At 37.7% G+C, this 23,438-nt stretch overlaps 3 protein-coding genes across 7 annotated transcripts; 2 read left to right on the top strand and 1 right to left on the bottom strand.

The window, feature by feature from the left end:
• Positions 1-7,153: 7,153 nt before the first annotated feature.
• Positions 7,154-10,267, top strand: LOC121784049 (aspartyl protease family protein At5g10770-like). The gene is made up of 2 exons (XM_042182233.1): positions 7,154-7,371; positions 8,876-10,267. The coding sequence occupies exons 1-2, from the start codon at positions 7,191-7,193 to the stop codon at positions 10,135-10,137; spliced, it is 1,443 nt and encodes a 480-aa protein (XP_042038167.1). The 5' UTR covers positions 7,154-7,190; the 3' UTR covers positions 10,138-10,267.
• A 2,454-nt stretch (positions 10,268-12,721) lies between these two features.
• On the top strand, positions 12,722-14,862 carry LOC121785230 (aspartyl protease family protein At5g10770-like). The gene is made up of 2 exons (XM_042183614.1): positions 12,722-12,954; positions 13,451-14,862. The coding sequence occupies exons 1-2, from the start codon at positions 12,774-12,776 to the stop codon at positions 14,722-14,724; spliced, it is 1,455 nt and encodes a 484-aa protein (XP_042039548.1). The 5' UTR covers positions 12,722-12,773; the 3' UTR covers positions 14,725-14,862.
• Positions 14,863-17,235: 2,373 nt separating this feature from the next.
• Positions 17,236-19,864, bottom strand: LOC121783667 (protein ENHANCED DISEASE RESISTANCE 2-like). Of its 5 annotated transcripts, none has more exons than XR_006046615.1 (3): positions 18,850-19,864; positions 17,606-18,239; positions 17,236-17,510 (listed from the first exon to the last, which is right to left on the bottom strand). XR_006046615.1 is itself a non-coding variant. In XM_042181812.1 (2 exons), exon 1 carries the CDS (start codon positions 19,769-19,771, stop codon positions 18,872-18,874), a length of 900 nt encoding a protein of 299 aa, XP_042037746.1. In that variant the 5' UTR covers positions 19,772-19,864; the 3' UTR covers positions 17,236-17,510; positions 18,850-18,871. The 5 variants fall into 5 exon arrangements, 3 of the variants coding, with proteins under 3 accessions (XP_042037746.1, XP_042037744.1, XP_042037745.1); XR_006046616.1 differs by having other exon boundaries at positions 18,173-18,239; XM_042181812.1 differs by lacking the exon at positions 17,606-18,239.
• Between the last annotated feature and the right edge of the window lie 3,574 nt (positions 19,865-23,438).

Here is a 23,438-nt window from a genome sequence, read left to right as displayed (position 1 = left end):
AAAAACCATCAATTCTAAATTTCTTCTTTTTTTTTTGGAGTTATGATATGTTCTATTAACATAGTAGTTGGACAAAAATTATAAACACCTTCCAACTTTCCTGGATTGGATAGAAATTATATACCCCTTCCAACTTCCCTCAGATTGTACAAACCTCCCCCTCAAACCGAGACCACATCGAGACACATTACGGGTCCGACTCAGGCCCCACTCGAACATGGGTCTCTCAGACCAGACCCGACGTCTACCTGGCTCTGATACCACTTGTCAGGATTGTCGACTTCCCTCAGATTGTACAAACCTCCCCCTCAAACCGAGGCAACATCGAGACACATTACGGGTCCGACTCAGGCCCCACTCGAACATGGGTCTCTTAGACCAGGCCCGACGTCTACCTGGCTCTGATACCACTTGTCATGATTGTCGGCGTCAGCAGTATTAGTTTGATACTGTCCGCTTTGGGTCATGCCCGCACGGATTTGTTATTGGGTTAGTCCCAAAAGGCCTCAAATTAACAGGGGTTGGACATGAATTATATACACCTTCCAACTTCCCTCAGATTTGGGATGTTCCCCCTCAAACCGAGACCACATCGAGACATGGCTCGACTCAGAGTTGTCAGGATCGTCGGCCCCACTCGAACATGGGTCTCTCAGACCAGATCCGACGTCAACCTAGCTCTGATACCACTTGTCAAACTAATTGGGGTTGGACAAGAATTATATACATCTTCCAACTTCCCTGAGTTGGACATGAATTATATACACCTTCCAACTTCCCTCATATTTCCGATGTGAGATAGGTTTGTACTCAACAAGTAGCGGTATCATTTATGAAATCAGACTCGAGCAAATATTTTGCTGAATTTGTTGTTCTCACAAATCACATCACATACAAGTATAACTGTATTAAGTTAATAACAACTTCAATTTTACATGTTGTTTGCTTATTAATTTTCTTTACTTTTAAAATTTTCTGTGTGTGGAGACATTGACGTGAAGTGTTGCTGATAATTGACATCCCCATCATTTTGACTTGTGATGTACATTTTCACACCTAAACTCAATAATTAATATTATGAAAGTTTGTATTTCAACAGGTAAAGGCGTTTGGGTGAGATTATATTTTTACCTCTTCACTTATAATCTCAATTGTTGGAACACTAGCTTTGCTTAATTTATAAATTTTGAAATGTTACATCTTGTAATATAGCCACTTTGCAGTCCTGGTTAGGAAGCCCTCCACTAAATTCTTGAGTTGGGGACAGATAACGAAATTATTTCACTATAATATTATTTAATCTAGAGAGAGTAAAATTAAATAAATAATACTAATAGACTGGTTGTGGTTGGGTTGCAGTTCTGGTTAGGTTAGGAAGCCCTCCACTAAATACGTTGACTTTAGACCCTTGAGAGTCTTGACTTGAGTGAGTGTTAGGAAGCTTCTGAATTTATATTAAATCTAGAAACAAATTAAGGGGTTTTGGGTAACTTTTGGATTTTATAATATTTAGGAGTTTATAAGTAGTGAAAGTACTTGAATAATTGAGTTTACTAGCTAAAGAGAGAAACATAGTTTGACTGAGAAATTCGGGAGAGAGAATGAAAGAAAAATTAAAATTACAAAGTTATGTATTAAAATAATAAATCGAGCTCTTTCTTCTTTTGTGATCCGAAGTTAATGGAATTCCAAAATAATGAAGGAGAATAGATTCATTCTAATTAAGGGAGTGACGCATAATGTTTGTGCGTCGTTCAATAGCGACGCACAATACTTATGCGTCGCTTAAAGACGCACAAACCTTATACGTCGCTATTGAACGACGCACAAACATTATGCGTCGTTAAGTTGGCTTTTAACCCCCTCCAGGCAGACGCAGATCACAGAAGAACATTCACACACTTTCATTTCCTCTCTCGGCGATTTCCGGCGTTTTCAGGCGATTTCCGGCGATTTCTCCATAAGATCCGGTAATTTGTTAATCAATTTAGCTACATTCGACATTATTCATGTTTATTGTGCTTTCATTTGTTAGTTTGACCCAATTTATACAAATTAGGGCTTGTATGAATAATGTCCTTAATTGTCGTTGGTTTATATGTTTTTGATGCAGAAATCATGCAAGTATTTGTGAGTTTGTATTGGGGTGGTAGAGTAGTTCAACTACCACATATGGGTATTGGTTATGACCCACCTCGTGCGAGGAGCTCCATTATATTAAATTCAGGTGTTTCCTATTATGAGTTGGTAGCAATGATTTGTGATGCGATGGGAATAGATATGAACCAACACACAATTGAATTATTATGGAGACAATGTATAGTCTATGGTTCCGGTATGAGTTATACATGTTCTGTGATTCGCAATGATGATAGTGTAATGTTTATGTTCAACAATGCTCAAAATTCAAGTGGGTGTATTGAATTATTTGTTGAGTATTCACCTGTGAGGAGTGAAGAAATCCCACCAGTTGTTGATTATGGTATTGGAGCATCTGCGAGGTTTGAACAAATGAGTTTTGACTGTGGTATTGGTTCATCTGCGAGGGTGGACCAAATGAGCTTTGATCGTAGTATGAATGAGCAGCGAGATGTTGTAGATGTTGTAGATGTTGCTGATGTTGGGGTTGGATTGAATGATGAGGTCGATGCTGCAGATGATCTTGCTGAGCCAAGGCCACTATCTGAGACAGAGGCAGACCCCGATCTCAGTGATGGTGATGGTGCTGATGATGTCGGTGCTAGTTCTGATGATGAGATAGTACCATGTAAACCTGTTATGCAAGGTGAACAACCACTTCCGGAATACAATCCTAGTAGGTTTAGATTCTTTCGTGAATTACCAAGTCGTCCTTCTGGAGATTCGGATGATGTGGGTGGTAATGAACACAGCCTTTTGTATTGGAATGAGAATGAGCCGCAGCGGATTGTGTTGGGAACAAAATTCGATTCCAAGCTACACGTGAAGACTGCTATTACTATGTGGAGTTTGTGGAATGAAAAACAGTTTAAGGTTGTCGAGAGCAAACTAAGAAGGTGGCATGCTGTATGCAAATTTCCAGCAGTTGCGATGGCGGCATGACCACATTTCGCCGTTGCGATGTTGGATACTCCATCACATCAGTATGGTCCGTCGTACGAAGCGCCTCAGCAGCCATTGCACGAATCTGCCGTAATCGAGGGTCTGTGTCGTGTTCAGAGGTCAAATGCCATATCCCCTGAATGGTCTCGACCTAGATAGCACAAATACAAAATCATTACAATCAATCTATACAAACTTCAAACTAAATACATTATTATAAAAAAAAACATAAGATACCAATTTCATCATAGAAGATGCTGACTCGTTCATCCCAACCGTTGACTGTGTCGCAGGTTGAACTAGGTACGACACTGTGATCCTATTGAACCACGCCATATAGCCCGGATTAATGCTACCATCCATGGTCATCGTGGCATGATCAAAATTTGTTTGGAACCTGTGGTGTCTCAAATCCCATTCTTCAATGTAGAATTTATGTACCTTAGCCCAATCGGCGCCCTTCCTCCCACGGCGGTGACTTTTAGACAGATGTCCGGCATTATGTAGCATCCTATCACAATACTGAGGAATACGCTGGTAGCGGTTGAATTGTCGGCAAACGCGTCCAGCCTCGTGTGCCTCGACAAATGACCAGCACACCAAATATGTGTCGCACAAGTAGGATGCGGTCGAATCAATGCAATAATCGGGCAGGATACAATCTGTATATGGTGTCCACAGAAACTACAAAAACATAATATCATTCACACAATTAATTTCATACTAGATTAATTCATTAGCTAACAAAAATAAATTTCACCTGGCCCGGACGAATCAATGATAATTGATCACGATAATGAGCTACTGAATGTTGGGGCGCATTTCCAATTTCAGTAACTCCGTGCCACCTACACGAAATATTAATATCAAAATTTACCCAAAAAAATACATAATTAAGTAAGTTACTTAAAAAAAATATTACTTGGCTCCACACGGGGTATACGGCGTGTGCGTAGGCGATATCAAGAAGGCTGGCCTCAATGTAGGCATTCTTTCCCACGCCCACAGCTGCAAGATAACCATAGGGCCACCCACATCTCTTCTCTGTCTGCCTACAGAAGCTTCGCACAAATAATGATACAGGTATGCTAAAGCAGCACTACCCCAACTGATATTAGCCACGTCTTCCGGATCGTCAAAGACATTTATCCACATAAAGGGGACCTTGCACCCGGTAGTGTCCGGTAAAATAAGCCCTCCTAACAAGATTAGAGCATGTATACGTGCTCTTTGGACGTATGCATACTCATGCAGCCCATCACCCAAGGGCATAGTCGCTTGGTTGATCAGAGACGTCATCAACAACCCACCGTGCTTCGTTTCTGTTTCTGCGTCAGGTATCCATCCCAACACATCTCTACACTTGCTGGGCCAATCTTCATATCCAATAGGGTAGTCACAGCCAGTGAAAATACGACCGTCTGCTCTCAAACCCCACAGATTTTGCACATCCTGTAAGGTTACGGTTACCTCACCAACTGGAAGGTGGAAACAGTGGGTCTCAGGCCTCCATCGCTCGATCAATGCAGTTATTAGGTCATTGTCCATCCTTCTTGGCCTTCCACATTCAATCACACCTCTGAACCCCCAAACATCAAGCCAATGCATCACATCTTCATGTATTGGCAATGCCCAAACCTTACTCTCCGTCCTACGAACTCTCAACACATTTGTTGTGCCATTCGCCAACAATGAGGCTGAAATATGTTCGTTTTGATGAAACAGTACGGATGGATCCTCGGGTCCATAACATAACTGTTGTTCAGAACTTGCAGATGCCATCTACTTCAAAACATTCACCCAACATATAATAGCATAAGATAACTAAAATTTTCACATTTTTGCAGAAAATATATCTATTTTCTGCACTTTGTGTATATAATTTCAATTGAACCACTTACTTCTACAATTGACCCTAAATTCATGTGAAACACACAAATACGCAACAAAACAACACAAATAAGCAACACACTAACAGAAATCGTCCGTAAATTGAGCAATTTCATATAAACCCTAACTTTACTAAATTAGGGAAAACCTCCATAACTTCAGCAATTATTGATTTATGTAGCCAAATGGATGAATAATTACCGAAATATGTTTGGTATTTGGTTGAAATCTGTCGGAAAACGCCTCAAATCGCCGGAAATCGTCGCTGAAATCGCCCCTCCTTCGCTGCTCCTGCGTCGTCTGTCAATTACGAGCATTCTGCCCTCTTAATCCCTATTTTAACGACGCACAAATAATATACGTCTTTACTGAAAGACGCATATATGTTATGCGTCATTCATTAACGACGCATAACTTTTATGCGTCGTTTATCGACGCATCATCTATATGCGTCGTTTGTTACAGACGCATATTATTTGTGCGTCTTTCACTAAAGACGCATAACATTTGTGCGTTTCATTAATAACGACGCACAAATGTTATGCGTCACTCACTGTGCGGGAATTCATCTATTGCTCTTCATTAAATTGGAAGTAAGTTAACATGCATTCCCTAAAATAGAATTGATCCATAATAAATCATAATAAAATCATTTTTTATTGTTATTTATAAGTTTATAAAATAAATTAGGGTCAAGAACTTTTTTTTTAATCCCATAAGGTATTATAAGAGCTTATTAATAGTTTAAGGAACTTTAAATACATTTCAATGTTCAATAATAGTGTCTTTTTCTTTTCTTTTTGCATCACTTTAATAATAGTGTGTAAGGGCCATTCGCTGGCAATAATGTAGATGATAGATGATTAATATATAGGAAAATATTATTCTATAATGTCCTTACTTTATTTAAGGATAATTAGTAATTTGTTTTAATATATATGTATATGCAAGGCATGTTTAAAAAGTTTCTCATCTTGGGTACATGATAATATGGATATATTTTTATTTAGTTTGAAAATATGTAACTTTTTATGTGCTCATCAGTCATCATTACTAACTAATACGGCTAAAACATATTTGGGCATATGTTGTTAAGTTGTAACGAACCATCAAAATATTTATGGAATACTATATCTCAATATTCACAAAGCAACATTAAAGTCATAGTCATGCACATGCTATATTAAATGATATTCAAGGAAGAGAACAAAGAAAGAGACTATTCAATTTGTACGACTACAATCTACTACTCTATCATACTAAAATTAATTAGATTAAGATGTGTGGGGTTAATTACCTTTCCTTTTGTCATGCTAACCTCTTAATTTTTCGATTTATAAGTTTTTTTTTATCACAACTAAACCGAACTATGATTCTATTTCGAATAATTTGCTGGTCCTTAATATTAATAGTTTGGTTTAATTAATTTGACCCCTGATTACTCATTTTGATGTATAATGTATGTATATTTTCTTCATAGTTCATTTATAATATTTCTTAGTCCAAAATGTAACATATATAGACCAATGTATTTGGACTATAGATATCAGAATAACTGCATCGTGATTAGTGATACTAAAACAAATGAAATTAGTCATACTCAATTAATGAAGCATTAAAAGTATAGGGTTAGGCCTATATACACTTAAAAGTAGGTATAATTTCCATTCACAAGAATGTGTGGCCCATACTGTCAAAGTTTTCTAAATCTCAAAGTGGAGTAACACATTTCTTTATATCAACAAAATGCTCAATGCAATATTATCCTTTCCTATTTTCTAATTTTCATTTTATACAATAGTTACATTTCTTTATATCAACAAAATCTGTGCTCAATTGAATAGTTACAATAATATCTACATTGCACAACTAAAAATTAATGAATTGAGAATGAGATTAATGAGTTTTCAGTTTTCACACTTCTCTCTAACTCCAACTCATGATTACTCGTTTACTAAGTTAATTCATAATATAAGGCCAACTTATATCATTTGTTGATAAAAATAACAATCTAGTAGTAGAGTGTAAAAATGAAATAACAAAACATGAATGATGAATGATGGATCCTTCCAATGAGAAAAGAATAATATTTAGCAATTGGGTGGTGTGGATTCTTGAAATCCTATTTATGAGTATATATATATATATATATATCCAAGATGATGGAAGCCTATTGTTCACAACTCATATCAAACAAAAAACACTCACAATATTCACTCATGGCCACTCCCCATTTCTTTTCCACCTTCATCAAATCCTCTTCCCTTTTATTGGTTCTTGTTTCATGTTTTTTAGATCAAACCCATGCTTTTCAACCCAAAAATACTAAGATTCAAGACTCTTTCCACACTATTCAAATTAGCTCCCTTTTTCCGGCCTCTGTTTGCAGTCCTTCCAAAGGTAACAATTCTCTCTTTCTCTCTCTTGCATTTGCATGTAAAAGAAGATAATTTTCTTCTTCTTTTTTCTTAGTTTCACACATTTTCTTGAGCTGTCCAGTTGAAACATGAGAGGGTTATGACCAAATTTATTCTGAGATTTATTGTTAAGAAACTTACTTACTATAAGATAATGATGTAAATGTATTAATTAAGATGATATTAAGATGTACTTATATATAGAATCCAACATGATAAAGTTGAATCATTAGTTCAATTAATCAACTTTATAATTTTTCTGTCTCCTCTCATCTTTGAATTAATCACAAAGCTTATGATATGCTGAAAAGGTAACAAAACTTTTATATATTAGTCATTTTCCAACTGTGAGAATATGTGGTCTTTCTTCTTTCGACATGCAACGATATAATGAGATTAAATATAGTACTATATGTTTTTTTTAAAATATGCACTAAGTCATTTTCAAATATTTAACCACCAAAAAGGAAGTGGGCAGTACTCCTTTTTGTAGCATGGTCCAAGAGCCTTAATGTTAGCATAAAAAAAGTTGTAAATGTTCGGTTTTGGCATAATGTTTGGATTTATGGCCACCATTTCATAATTCTTCATTTAGATATTGAATCATTTTGTTAGAAGCAAATATCAAGTGGTTAACAGCTATTATTAAATTAAACTTTTGGCTTTACGTGGACAAACAATACACAATTGAATTAGTGACCTTGTCTTGTTTTGCAGAGTGTTTTTTGTGTGTTTGGGCTATTATGGATACATAACATAAGTCACATAATAATAATTTAACTACGAAAATATAAATAATAATAATTTCTTATATCTGGATTACTGCCAATAATGTTAGCATTATTTTATTTTGTCTTCTCATATGAACAGAAGATATATACTGCTAGTATGGATTACATTTTGTTTATATTCATTTCACACTGTCACACACACACACACACCAATGAGTTATGCTCCGCTGTCATGAATAGAAATTCTTACTAAATAATTAGACTTTTTTAATTGAATAGCTCATTCAAGAATTAGACAACCATATAATAGGCAGAATCCAGCCCAATTGTTACAAAACCTAATCCTTCACTCAAAACCAATTAACTGGATCCCACAATTCCACACCAAACGTAGTACTTTCGCAATTTACAAAAATTGGTCTTTATCCATCCTATTAAATACTTGTACTAAAATTTAGAAAATAAACTAATTGAAACCACACTTTCATGAAAGTAGTTAAAAGCATCAATTTTATAATCGAGAGCAGTTATATACGTATATATTGACTCATGTGCCTATATGTAGTTTGTGATTATATTTATCTTTTAGTGTTACCTTTTTCGTGGCCTAACTTGTCAAATTTCAAGTGCGAATTAAAGAATTTTAACCCACTCATGTCTTGCAATATAGCTAATTCTTCTATGTATTGCAATTTGCGTTTGTTATGAAAATTCATGTAATTTGATGACATAATTAATACATATTTGAATAATCAGATTTAATCAAGAATAGACCATCCACGCTAGAAGTTTTTCATCGGCACGGCCCGTGTTCTAAACTCAGCCAAGACGAAGCCGACGCTACGCTATCTCTAAAGGACATCCTCTCTCATGATCAATCCCGAGTCGAGTCAATCCATGCCCGCACCAACCCAGCCATAACCACAGACAAAGTCAAGGACAAAAAAGTCAACCTCCCTATACAGCCGGGTAGCTCCCTAGGCTCTGGAAACTATCTCGTTTCCGTGGGCCTAGGCATCCCCAAGAAAACCCTCTCCCTCATTTTTGACACTGGGAGCGACCTAACATGGACCCAGTGCCAGCCATGCGCTCGATCCTGCTACAAACAACAGGACCCAATATTCGACCCTAAAACCTCGGCCTCCTACTCCAACATATCGTGCACGTCCACGGCGTGCTCCCAGCTCTCCTCCGCCACAGGCAACAACCCCGGCTGCAGCGTCGGGACGTGCATCTATGGCATCCAGTACGGCGATCAGTCTTTCTCGGTAGGGTTTTTCAGCAAAGACACTCTTACCATCGCCAGCGACGTATTCCCAAACTTCCAATTCGGTTGCGGTCAAAACAACCAAGGGCTCTTCGGACGAACCGCCGGACTGATTGGCCTAGGCCGGGACCCGCTCTCGATCATATCCCAAACCGCGACGAGGTACGGGAAGTACTTCTCCTACTGCCTCCCGTCGAAGTCGAGCTCCACCGGCCACCTCACGCTCGGCAAGGCCAGAATGCCCGGAAAGGGCGTGCGGTTCACGCCGTTCGACTCCACGAAGGGCTCCTCGTTCTACTTCATCACTATAGCCTCCATCTCCGTCGGCGGCCAGCCGCTCCCGATAGGGCAGGCCGTTTTCACGACGGCCGGCACGATCATCGACTCCGGCACTGTGATCACGCGGCTGGCGCCGGCTGCGTACACCGCCCTGAGCGCGGCGTTCAAGCAGGGGATGAAGAACTACCCGGCGGCGCCGGCGTACTCCATCTTGGACACGTGCTTCGACTTCTCCAACTACACGACCGTCACAATCCCCACCGTGTCGTTCGCATTCGGCGGCGGAGTGAAGATCGACCTCATCCCGTCGGGGATACTGATCTCGGTTAGCTCCACGGTGGCGTGCCTTGCTTTCGCCGGAAACGGAGACGCCACTGACACCGGAATCTTCGGAAACACGCAGCAATTGACGTTTGAAGTGGTGTATGATGTCGCCGAAGGGAAGCTGGGATTCGGTGCAGCTGGATGTTGATTCATAGTACTAGTTTCTTACATTAAAAAAAAGCATATGAATTTTCTCCAAAGAATGGAAATATGTTAAAGTGTGATATGTATATGGTATGATTTCAAAAATTTTAAATAAAAAATTGTGTTTCAAGAAACAGAGGTGAACTGTTGGAGTGATTGTCAAATTGAATTTGTGATGCACGATGTGTTCAATTACATTCTTGAACGGCATTTTTCAATGTTTTGCACGTATCTCTGTCGCTTATTTCGTTATGATGTGTGAATATGTTTTGTGTTTTTCACATTCACAACAGAGGAATGGTGGTGTTTGAACCCTATCTAAAGCTCATTATTTAGAAATTGAAGTCTTCTGCATATATAAAATGCAAAATTGAATTCAATTTATACTACATGACCCAATAATGCATTCATACAAATGTATATGTTGCATAATAATTGGTTATGGGCTAAGCCAAGAATATGTGTACATTATCAAAATACAGAGGTTCACAAATTCCTGATTAAAATTAATTTTATTTTAAAATGTACTACTACTACTACTAGTTTATTTATTCTGTACTCGCTAATATAGGAGTATATCATAATTGATTTGTGACATGCATATTTTGGGATGTGAATAGAATTTCGAATAAACGATGAACGTGACAAGTTTTTTTCAATCTTGGTCCCAACACTAATCACGGGGATGTAAAACGCGTCTTTGCGTGTCGCTTTGCATTCTTTTTTCTATTTTACATGGAAATTTACAATTTGCAAAAAGAGCATGACGCACGCCATTGGCCCACTGGGCCCAATTATTCCGGAAATTACAGAGAAAAATAAATGAGTTATGGGGTGCTATTATTATGACAAGAGAAGTTCGATAATTTTAAAATAAAACCGAACCAAACTAATTTTTTTTAAATACTTAATTAAGTTTTGTTTAGTTGATATAGTTCTTATTTAGTCCAAAATGAATTAACACATAAACAACTGTATTTGGACCATCTTAGAGTATTTGATACTAATTCATTAGCTACATTTTTCAATATTGCACTTTATTAGGTCGACACGAGATTATTTGGAAATATGATGCAAAAGAAAATCATCAAGTTAGAAAGGTCTTAGTCAATTGAGTTTCTAGGAAAAAGGCATTATTTTATTGTTTTATCTAAATAGAGTGAACTACCCTAATAGTCCCTGATCTTGTCGAAAAATACAGAAATGGTCCTTAAATTTTTTTATAGCATTTTTGGTACGATAAGACTAAAATAACCCCAGGTACCAAAATTGTGAATTTTTAATGTTTGATGGCATTTTGGACCTTAAATACTAGCATACTATTTTTGTAATTTTAGTTACTTAAATAGTTTGTTGTCATTGTGTGTTTAAAAATAAATACAACCTTAAAATAATTTAATTATACTTTATTTATTTTTTAAATTAAATATTATACATTGTAAAACTCAGTTGATACGATTTTTTTTAATCTAATAGTAACTTTTAAAATAAAAATATTAAAGTGAATTATAGAAAATTCTTTTTGCATGTGGGATTTACTCTTACTTAAAAAATTTAATTAAATTTTTTAAAATTTGAGAAAGAAAAATATTATAATGAACTATAGTAATTTTTTACTTATAAAATGTTACTTAAATTTTTAAATGTTACTATACTTAAGTGAAAAATAAATATTTTAATTACGTTAGCTAAAATATAGTATAGTGAAAAAATATTTTTTAAGTATAATAATTAAAATTTATGTGAAATTATATCTACCATAAATTAAATCAAATTCTTGCAAGTAATATTTTTAATATTAATATTTTAGTAAACTAAAGTAACTTTTTATTATGAAGCTCAATTTATACGTTATTTACGTAATCATTGAAAAAAAATTAAGTGAATTATAATTCAAAAGAAAATGTTTTATGTTGTAAAATATAAAGTAACTAGTGTACTAGAAATGCAAATTTTTTATGTCAAAAAAGATGCTTTTAATATGTCAAAAAAATTGCAAGACTGAAGAGGTATCAAAGTTGTGATTTCCAAAGATCAAAAATGCCCTCCATGGTATTTAGGGGATTTTTCAAATGTAGAGAGGTATAAAAGACCGATAAGTACCAAAAATGTAATTTTTAGGGACCAAAAAGGCTATAAAATATTTTTAGGGATCATTGGTGTATTTTTCGACAAGATCATGGATTATTTAGGTAGTTCACTCGTCTAAATAAAAGAGCCACTAGGAATATATACTAAAGATTAACTACTATTCTTCAAAAACCAAATAAACAAACTATATTTAAAGAAAAGTATTGCTTTATCTAAATAAAAGAGTCACTAGGAATTTAAAACCAAAACAAATTTAATGAGATATGCATGGAAAACAAGAACTAATAACACTAATTTCAAATAAGAATGTATAAGCTAATAGTAGTAGATATTAATGAATAATCTTATTGAGTTTTCATGCGTCAACTCATGGCTCGTTTTCTAAGTCAATTCATAATATCAAATAATCCCACTTAGAACAATTATTGGTGTGGATTCCTGAAATCCTACTCCTTTATATATCCAAGATGATGGAAGCCTGTTGCTCACAACCCATATCACACAAAAAATTACTCACATTTACATTTACATTTACATTTACACTCACTCATGGCCAATCCTCATTTCTTCTCCACTTTCATCAAATCTTCTTCCCTTTTATTGGTACTTGTTTCATGTTTTTTAGATCAAAGCCATGCTCTTGACCTAAAAAATTCTAAGATTCAAGACTCTTTCCACACAATTCAAATCAGTTCCCTTTTTCCAGCCTCTGTCTGCACTCCTTCCAAAGGTAACAATCCCCAACAAAATTCAATTTGAGATATACTATTAGAATGAACATTTCTGCTGAATTTATCATTTGTGTCATAGTTTTAGGATGATATTCAAAGAAATACTACAATGCCTCATCTATGTTCAAAGAGGCAAAATTTTCAAATTTTATTACAGTCCTTTGTCAGATTTGAACCCTAGTGCTACCAGTATGTACTAATCCATACTAAATTTTCATGATTGAAAATGATTCTTCATTTATATATTGATCAAGGGTCTTTATTGGAATTTTTTTACTATTCAAATTAAAATATTTCTTAAAATGAAAAATTATGACTATTGTAAGCTGTCTCCACTCGATCGTAGTTGGTGGAAATTTCCATTTTTTTAATACAATTAATTTTTGTTATGAGTACAGTTTACATATTTAAAGCAAGTATTCTTACTTGAATAATGTTTTAGGCTTAACAATCATAGTACATAACTTCTTGAATTTATCTCTTTTAAATCAACAGATGCTATCAAGAAGAGGCCATCCACGTTGGAAGTATTCCATCGGCACGGCCCGTGTTCTAAGCTCAGACAAGACGAAGTCGGTGCTAGGCCATCGCTAAAGGACATCCTCTTTCACGACCAGTCCCGAGTCGAGTCAATCCATGCCCGTCTCAATCCAACCCCAACCGCGGACAAAGTTGGGGACAAAAAGGTCAACCTCCCCGCACAGTCGGCAATCTCCCTAGGCAATGGAAACTATCTTGTTTCCGTGGGCCTAGGCACCCCCAAGAAAACTCTCTCCCTCGTCTTCGACACTGGGAGCGACCTAACATGGACCCAATGCCAGCCGTGCGCCGGATCCTGTTACAAACAACAAGACCCAATATTCGACCCTAAAACCTCAACATCCTACTCCAACATATCGTGCACGTCCACAACCTGCTCCCAACTCTCCTCCGCCACAGGCCACACCCCCGACTGTAGCATAGGGACGTGCGTCTATAGCCTTCGGTACGGCGACAACTCATTCTCGATAGGGTTGTTCAGCAACGACACCCTCACCATCGCCAACGATGTATTCCCAAACTTCAAATTTGGCTGCGGCCAAGAAAACCAAGGGCTCTTCGGCCAAACCGCCGGGATAATCGGCCTTGGCCGGGACCCACTATCGCTCATATCGCAAACCGCGACAAAATACGGAAATTACTTCTCCTATTGCCTCCCGTCGAAGTTGAGCTCCACGGGCCACCTCACGCTCGGGAAAGTCGGCGGGTCCGCAACGAGCGTACAATTCACGCCGTTCGACTCCTCCCAGTCGGGCTCCTCGTTCTACTACATCACCATCGCCTCCATCGCCGTCGCTGGGAAGCAGCTCCCAATAGAGCAAGGTGTTTTCAAGAAGGCCGGCGGCACCATCATAGACTCCGGCACGGTGATCACGCGGCTGCCGCCGGCGGCTTACGGCGCGCTGAGCGGAGCGTTCAAGGAGGGGATGAAGAAGTACCCGGCGGCGGCGGCGCGCTCCATCTTCAACACATGCTTCGATTTCTCCAATTACATGAACACGAACATCTCCTTCCCCACCGTGTCGTTCGAATTCGGCGGCGGAGTGAAGATCAACCTCAGCCCGGCAGGGATACTGATCCCAGTAAGCTCCACGGAGGCGTGCCTTGCTTTCGCCGGAAACGGCGCCGACACTGACATTGGAATCTTTGGAAATATGCAGCAGCTGACGTTCGAGGTGGTGTATGATGTTGCCGGAGGGAAGCTGGGATTTGGAGCTGCTGGATGTTGATTCAGATATCTGTCTTTTTCATTTAAGAATCAAAGCATAATATGCTAATGCTATAAATGTTTTATGTACTTGAGATCTTTCATTGATATGATTTCAACAAATTTCAATTATGAATGGAAATTCACGAATTCCGTTTAATCATTAATTAGTCTTCGATGAAAAAAAAACAGGGGATGGGAACAGAGGTAGATCACGTCAGTTTAACGCACCTAACATAGTCATAACTTATACTACTGCTACTACTACTACTTTTGCTATCAAGAAAATTTGATTTTTATACGTAACAACACATTAAATTTGTGGTGCAAGATGTTCAATTACAAATTGTATTAGTACAATTTTCAATGTAGTTTCCATAAGGTGTGAATATGATTGTGGTTGTACATTGCAGAAAAACGCATTGAATTTATGATGCCAAGATGTTCAGTTCGGATTGTACAACGCTTACCAATGTTTCGCACGTTTCGTCGTTCTTAACATGTTTCTGGTTTTTCAAAAGAGTAAAGGCCAAAATTGGTCCTGAACATATAGCCATTTTACGATTTTGGTCCTAAACATTATCTTTTGGATTTTTTGGTCCTGCACATATGGACATTTGATCATTTTGGTCCTCCGTCAATATTTCCGTTAAAAACTAACGGTCAACATTATCTTTTGGATTTTTTGGTCCTGGACATATGGACATTTGATCATTTTGGTCCTGCACATATGGAATTTTGATCATTTTGGTCCTCCGTCAACATTTTCGTTAAAAACTAACGGTCAACGGCCGATTTTTGACTAAAACAATGGGTTGGGTCGGGTCGTGTTTGGGTCGGGTTTGGGTTACACGTTAAGAAAAAAATAATATTTTCTTAAAATCTAAGCATAATATTTTCGTTAAAATCTAAGCATAATATTCTTAAAAATTAATTAATATTTTTTAATTAATAAAATTAAAGTATAGATTTTATTAAAAATAATTTTTTAATTATTTAATTTTATTATATAGATTTAATATTAGTATACTTTAATTTTATTATTTTGATTAAAAAATGATTATTTTACTTTGGTAATTTTTTATTTTGTCGTGTAATATCATGTTTAAATCGTATAATAACATCATGTTTTAGTCGTTATAATATTTTTAATCAACAAAAATAACTAAAAATTAAAGTTTTATAATTTTTTAATTAATAAAAAATAAATATTTTTTTTCTTAACGTGTAACCCAAACCCGACCCAAACACGACCCGACCCAACCCATGGTTTTAGTCAAAAATCGGCCGTTGACCGTTAGTTTTTAACGAAAATGTTGACGGAGGACCAAAATGATCAAAATTCCATATGTGCAGGACCAAAATGATCAAATATCCATATGTGCAGGACCAAAAAATCCAAAAGATAATGTTGACCGTTAGTTTTTAACGAAAATGTTGACGGAGGACCAAAATGATCAAATTTCCATATGTGCAGGACCAAAATGATCAAATGTCCATATGTGCAGGACCAAAAAATCCAAAAGATAATGTTTAGGACCAAAATCGTAAAATGACTATATGTTCAGGACCAATTTTGGCCTTTACTCTTTTCAAAATTAGGTAGATTGCCTAAGGGCATTGGTAACAAGTGAGGGGGAGAGGAGTGTGGCATCGGAGTGGGGTGCCGGTGGAGAGGGCCCTTGATACGGAGAAACCCGTATCAATGATAATTGGCGAGAATTCACCGGATATTGAAGGTCCGTTCGCGGGATCCTCCCGTCGAGCAACCGATGAACAAAGACGGAAAAGTAAATTGCATTCATGATTCCTTCAAAAGATAACAAAGACTAATATTTATAATACTCCTATGAATAACCTAACTTGATGAACAAGATAATAAAGATACGGAAAATATATGGTAATATATTAATAGAGACATGAGAGATATTTCGGGAGATATAATCGTATCAGCCCTCCTCCTCCCCTCGTTTTCCTTGACTCTGCTCATTTTAGCAGCAGTCATGCTTAGCGAGCTAACAAGAATCTCTTTATAATTTTCAAACTCTATTAATAACAACATTTCACTTTATATTTTGGGATATTGGCATCTAATATCATCAAACTTTCAAAAAGTTTGATCTTTCCCATGAACTTTAAAATTGACAAATAATATCACGAACTTTACCCCGGTTTGTTTTTTCCCACGAATAAAAAAATTCATGTTATTTTAATAGATTGAAGAACAATTTTAGAGGGTGTGCTTCAAGAAAAACTATCTTCAAAGATTGAAAAACTTGAAGATCTCAACTTTCATTCTTGGGAAAAAACAAACCCGGTGTAAAATTCGTGATATTATTTGTCAATTTTAAAGTTAGTGGGGAAAACTCAACTTTTTGAAAGTTTCATGATATTAGATGTCAATATCCCTTATATTTTTACTATATGATTTTAATAAAACAATTTTGTTATTTTTACTAGTATTATTTGGCTTCATTAATAACAATAACAATTTAAAAAATTAAATCATTGGAGTAAAAGTAGGAGGGAGATATGAGGTTACAGGAGTTGAATTAACACCTATGGGAAGAGGTATGGGTTACCCATACTCTATGCAAGATTGTACAAATTGCACAACCCTTTTTCTATGTTTTGCACGTATCGTCCCTACAAGTTTTATCTTTAGACATCAATACATTGAATAAGCCAAGTATATCGATAAAATAAAAATATCTCGAGTATGCCAAACTTCTACGACTTGCATCCACAATTTCCATTTTCCATTGGGTGTGAGATTTGCAATTGATAATTCTATCAGTAGGGTTAGACCTGAGGGATTCAAAAATAAAGAAACATTCAAGATTTAAGACCATAGGAATCTCCAGTAGCAGCAGCAATCAACCACCCTTAAAACAACTCACAACCTCATCAAAAAAAGAAGATTCTGCACTGTCTCTCAAGATTAACAACCAACTTCTCAAAATTATTAGCTGATCAGTTTGGATGGCCACCACAGCCAATCACATAACAGCACCAAACTCACAATGAGTGAAAACGAAATAATTGAGAGATGAATGACAAATATGTACAAGGCTCCTGCAAGATTGAGTGGTGATTCATGATTCATGTACCTATCATTCAATAAAAAGGGGTACGGCATCAATCATGTCTGATCAACACCATGCCCTTCCAAGGAAGATGTTAAAGTACATTTTTGTACTGGTGATTTTCAGACATTAAAGTTGCCTTTACTTCTGAGAAAAAGAGGATTCCTGCTCACCCACTAGATTACAATATCAACACTATGATATGGACTGGACACCCCCATAAAGATTAAAGCAATCTCCTTTCTCAACCCACAGCCAAGCAGAACCCACAACAGAACAAAAGTTCTCACACCTCAAGAAAATGATAATCCAAGAAACATATCTTTCCAGCCAACTCACTATAAATATTATAGTAGTATCAAATTTTGGCTCCCTCCTTCCTACCTTTGGATGGATGGCTGAAGAAAATGTAGCCCTATCCTTTTCTTCATTGTTCTGCACACTAGCTTCCCTTCAAATATAACATGAGATGAAATAAAAGTAATGTAAATTAACTGAGGCAACCAAGATCAAGTTTTTATTCCAATACTTGATGGGGGCAATCCTAGGCATCTTGCTAGGAGTTAAAGAAAGCAATAGCTTATTAGGGATCCAAGATGAATCAGGAATACCAAATTTCCATGGCATATTTTACTTATAATACAACTGCCAATGTTATCATACAGTACATTCTGCACTTGACAACATTAAATGCACAAAATTCAAGGCCAAATAAACCAAGATATAATCAATAGCATGGCACTGTGCAGATTGAGCATTCCAAGCAAAAGGCAATAATATCTATAACCGTTGTCGTTTATGAACTGTATTAGCCTCACATTGAAAATATTTTTGTTAAATTAAATTTTAATGTGAGCAACTGGATGAGCAATACACAGCAAAACTCAAAGTTTTGAATGAATTAAAGGTTAAACCAACAGAAAACAGATCAAAATGGTGAAATCAATTCAGCATTGCCACTAAAAGGTTATTATCTACACCCATCCACCCCCAATTAAGGGATTCATCATATTTCTTTCACCATCATCACTGCCAAATTTCATATCCTTTAATAAACTTACCAACGGCTAAGGATTTAATCATTTAATCATCCTCATTTTCGCTTTCACCGCCACTACTCATCGGCAAAACCTTGCTTGTTGCGATTGCGCTCTCAACAAACGTGGCTGAGCTCATCTCCATTTGACAAATCCTCACGGCACCGAATAACCGCTCAGGCAGCTCTTCCTCCTTTTGCCCCTCAACCAGAAACCCCATATCCACTGTCACCGCCGTCACGCAACCCAACGCCAGCTTCAAAATCGCGGAGGCGATGGCGGAGCTACCGATATCGACATCGATTTCCAAATAATTAGGTCCGCGGTGGTAGTAGCAATTCAACGCCTTCCCTAACAAACACGCCGAGTAATTCCCCACCGTCGTTTTCACAATCCACGGACCTTTCACGATTTTATTCACAATCTTAAATCGACTGCTGCGGAAGGCGTCGGAGCCGTTGATGAACTGATACAGCAGCGAATTCGACCCAATCGGCTCGTCGACCTTGCTGGAAAAGTAGAAAACCGCCGAGTGATGCTCGCGCCCTGGGACTTGGAGATTGATCGCGATGACGAACGTCTTCGACGATTTCTCGCACCTCGAGGCGCGCAGCGCGTTCATCACGCGGTTGTCCGGCCGCGCCAGGACGTGATCGAGTTTGCCGCTGGATCTGAGCCAGTCGACGCCGGCCGGATTCATCAGCCACTCGCCGGCGGGGTTCTTGCCCTTCTTCGTCAGGTAATTCGGGCCGCGGACGGAGAATAGGTCCCCTGGCGGCGACCCCCAGCCGTTGGATCCGGTGTTGAGGTCGACGTGCTTCAGCGATCCGGTGGTGATGGCCTCATCCCTCCAATCCTCCCCGGTGGCGGCAGCCGTAGTGGAGGGGGAGGTGCGGGGGTGATTATGGCTGTTTTGGTGCTTCTGCTTGTGCTTTGTAGAGCACATTGTTTTTCAATTTTCCGGCGAGGGTTTTTCTCTCTCTAGACGTCGAAGCTCCGCCGTGACAATATCACACACAAACACTACTGAAGGATTTTTGGGGAATTAAATTAGGAAAGGGGAGAAATATGTGCCCTTCATACAATCTCGAATTACAAGAATGCCATTTTTGTATGTGCCAGCCTTTTCCTACTCTGTTTTGGACCTTTTGGTAGTACTACTTTTACTTGCTCCATAACATATTTCAATTTGGTATACTAAATATTTTTGCATCCGTTAATTAATATTGTTACACGTGCTACTAATTATTAAGCTAGTTGTATTTTGACTATTTAGGACATGAATATTATTAAAATATACACCTAGCAAGAATATAACTGTCACAACTAGATATTTTTTTATATAAATAGACAGCTAGAAGTAATATTTATGATAGCTTAATAAGATATTCATCCTATATTAAATTACCAAATATTTCATATTCACTTGATGTTATATTTCATTGCTACTGTAGTACTATCTGCTATTCAATATAGACCACGTAGCGTATATAAAAGTCAAGAGAAATTTAGTGGCTATACATTTTTAATTTAAAATCGAAATTAAATGAATTATCCCGGCGAGGGTATTTTCGAGAATTAACGAGATGGAGAATGGATGACGTGTACCTTTGACTTTTTAATATCACAGTCTCCTAGCTTAATAATGCCACGTTGCTCTCAATTTCACTTTTTTTTTACTTTGTCACTTTGTCAGACCTAATTTGCAATATTAGTATTTTCTAATTTAAGACCTTCTGAATATTTCTGTAAAAACAAAATTTGGATTAATTACCTTCAAGACTCAATTATATAAACTTATGAATTATGATCTGTTTTCAGTACATAACTCTTAAACTTCAGTATTTTTTATATTTTGAGCATGAATTTTAAATGACAATTTTGACTAGTATCCCTTATTAATTTAAGTTGATAGAAGCACAATTGAGTTTTTTTTTTTTATCAAAGACGCCCTTTGTGCAATATCGGTGCTAGTGTGAATCGGTGTGTGCGAGGAAGGAAACCAGGCATCGAAATACTCCCAAGCAGAAATCACCGATTGACTCGAAAAAAAGACATGGCTAAGAGACTCGACCGAAGGAGACCTACAATAGTGACACCTAGAAGCTAACTCAATCCCCCTCATCTGCAACTTCTCATCCACCGGCAGCCTACCAAACAGTAACCTTCAAATGAATACCGACATGGTAGGAATCAACCCCTGGTTCCAAAAAAGACTAAAAATCTCTCTCTTCGGCAATCTAGTCCGGATGCTCTCCCAGGCTGAGGTCACAGAGAACTCGCCATGACCAGTCAGACTCCACCGCCTCACATCCTTTGCCCCCAACTCGATCGGCATGGCTCTGATCTGGTCTATCACAACGAGAGGTACGCCAAACCTGAAAGATAAACTATGCAGCATATCCTCATCTCATGCATGCTCATGCCAATATGATGCAACGGCCCTGAGATTGGGGAGGATCATTTTCCGGGACGCACAGACTTCGGATGGGGCTAGCCCCAAGCCAGATATCATCCCAGAAGCTGATCTTCCCCTCACCCAAGGACCAACGAATATAATCATGCATGTATGACCAAATACGAGGCATACGACGCCAAGTAGGACTATCATGCGACCAGCAGGGAGATGTATGTAAATGACAGGGAAGGATATTGTACTTCTGGGTCATGAACTGTGCCCAGAGAGAGTCCTGAGCGAGAAGTCTCCACCACAACTTGAACCCAAAAGCCACTGCCACTTCCCTGAAGCGACGAATACCCAAGCCACCCTCATCAAAGGGTAGGCAAATCTGTCTCCAAGATATCCAATGCAGCTTCCTTTTTTCTCCAACTGTGCCCCTGTTAGGATCGTCGACTGCAACATTAGTTTGATATTGTCCGCTTTGGGTCAAGCCCGCACGGATTTGTTTTTGGGTCACTCCCAAAAGGCCTCAAACTAATTGGGGTTGGACAGGAATTATATACACCTTCCAACTTCCCTCACTCATCCGATGTGGGATAGGTTTGTAACCCAACAAACCTCCCCTCGAACCGAGACCACATCGGGAACGCAGTCGACACGAACATGGGTTGTTCCAGCCCTGGCCCCTGGGTCATCCTGGGCCCGACTCTAATCCGAGTCCTTCAGGGCCCGACCCTAACCGGGGCTCATCCAGGCACAACCCATAGCCACCTGGGCTCTGATACCACTTGTTAGGATCGTCGACTGCAACATTAGTTTGATATTGTCCGCTTTGGGTCAAGCCCGCACGGATTTGTTTTTGGGTCACTCCCAAAAGGCCTCAAACTAATTGGGGTTGGACAGGAATTATATACACCTTCCAACTTCCCTCACTCATCCGATGTGGGATAGGTTTGTAACCCAACAGCCCCAAAAGTATCTAGCAAATATCTGCTCCAACTCATCCAGAAAGCCAAGCAGATGGCTAATGACCTGTAAGATGTGTAGTGGGATGGCGGCTAAGGTGCTCTTAATCAGAGCAATACGGCCCCCAAAAGTAAGGTGTCGATGAGACCAACTATGGGTCCTGTCCATCAGCTTCTGCCTAAGGGGCAAAAACAATTGAGTTGGAATTCATCTATTTGCAGCTGTCCAGAATCATAAATATTGGACGCATATAATATAACTTTACAAGCTCTAATGAGTCTGTAAATATTGCATGCTAGAAATATTTGGTTTAAAGATGACAAAAAGGGAAAAATAATTAATAAGATGATTATGTTGCTTTAGAAATAAAGGCGCAAGGAAGGAATCAATTAGATGTGTCACAATCTTTGTACAACCATGCCATGTGATATATAATTATAAATTATTCCCCCAATTAAATTGTAGGGTGGCATTAAAGTTGAGAACCCATTATTTTCCCACTGCAAAAACTTATAGTAATTGATATACTATAATGATGTATGTGCCACGAATCGAATTCTCATGAATTTAATGTGGCACCTCTAATTTTAATTTTAGCTACAATTTGGGTGATTTAAAAATCGTTTTCTTTATTAATATTGGAAATGGCACTTTAGTCAGTTATGAGTTACCTACCCACTTTCGAAGAAGAAGGCAACAAAAAATTGACACAAATTCGTGCACAAATATTTCATGAATAAGACAGATAAAAGTATGAATAATCATAGTCCAAAAGGCGCAATATTCTATAGTCGGGAATAGTACAAATTTTTTTTTTATTGAAGGACTGATAAAAAACTATGAAATTTTAATTTGTTTGCAATAGTGAAAATTCGATTACCAGTAATATAATGTCAATGTTCTTCAATCAAACGATGTTGCTTTTGATATGAATGGCAACATCGTTTAACTCATCAGCAGTGACTTCCACTAAAAATATTTCACCATGTTTCACCATGTGATAATTGTAAACCTAAAAATATTTCACCATGTTTCACCATGTGATAATTGTAAACAAATCCAAACTTTATGGATTTTGTAGCTGATTTCTAAAACCGTATGACTTGTCATAATTAGACAAAATTTCATGATTTTTTTTCGACAATTTGCCAAAGTATATAATCGGGTACCCGGTTCCCAAAATATTACTACTCCACCAAACACTAGTGTACAAGACTCATACATCAATTCGTAGAATGGTCGTCAT

This window comes from Salvia splendens, chromosome 21 (assembly GCF_004379255.2).
Source record: "Salvia splendens isolate huo1 chromosome 21, SspV2, whole genome shotgun sequence".
NCBI lineage: Eukaryota > Viridiplantae > Streptophyta > Magnoliopsida > Lamiales > Lamiaceae > Salvia > Salvia splendens.
This window is presented reverse-complemented; position numbering and strand designations above follow the sequence as displayed.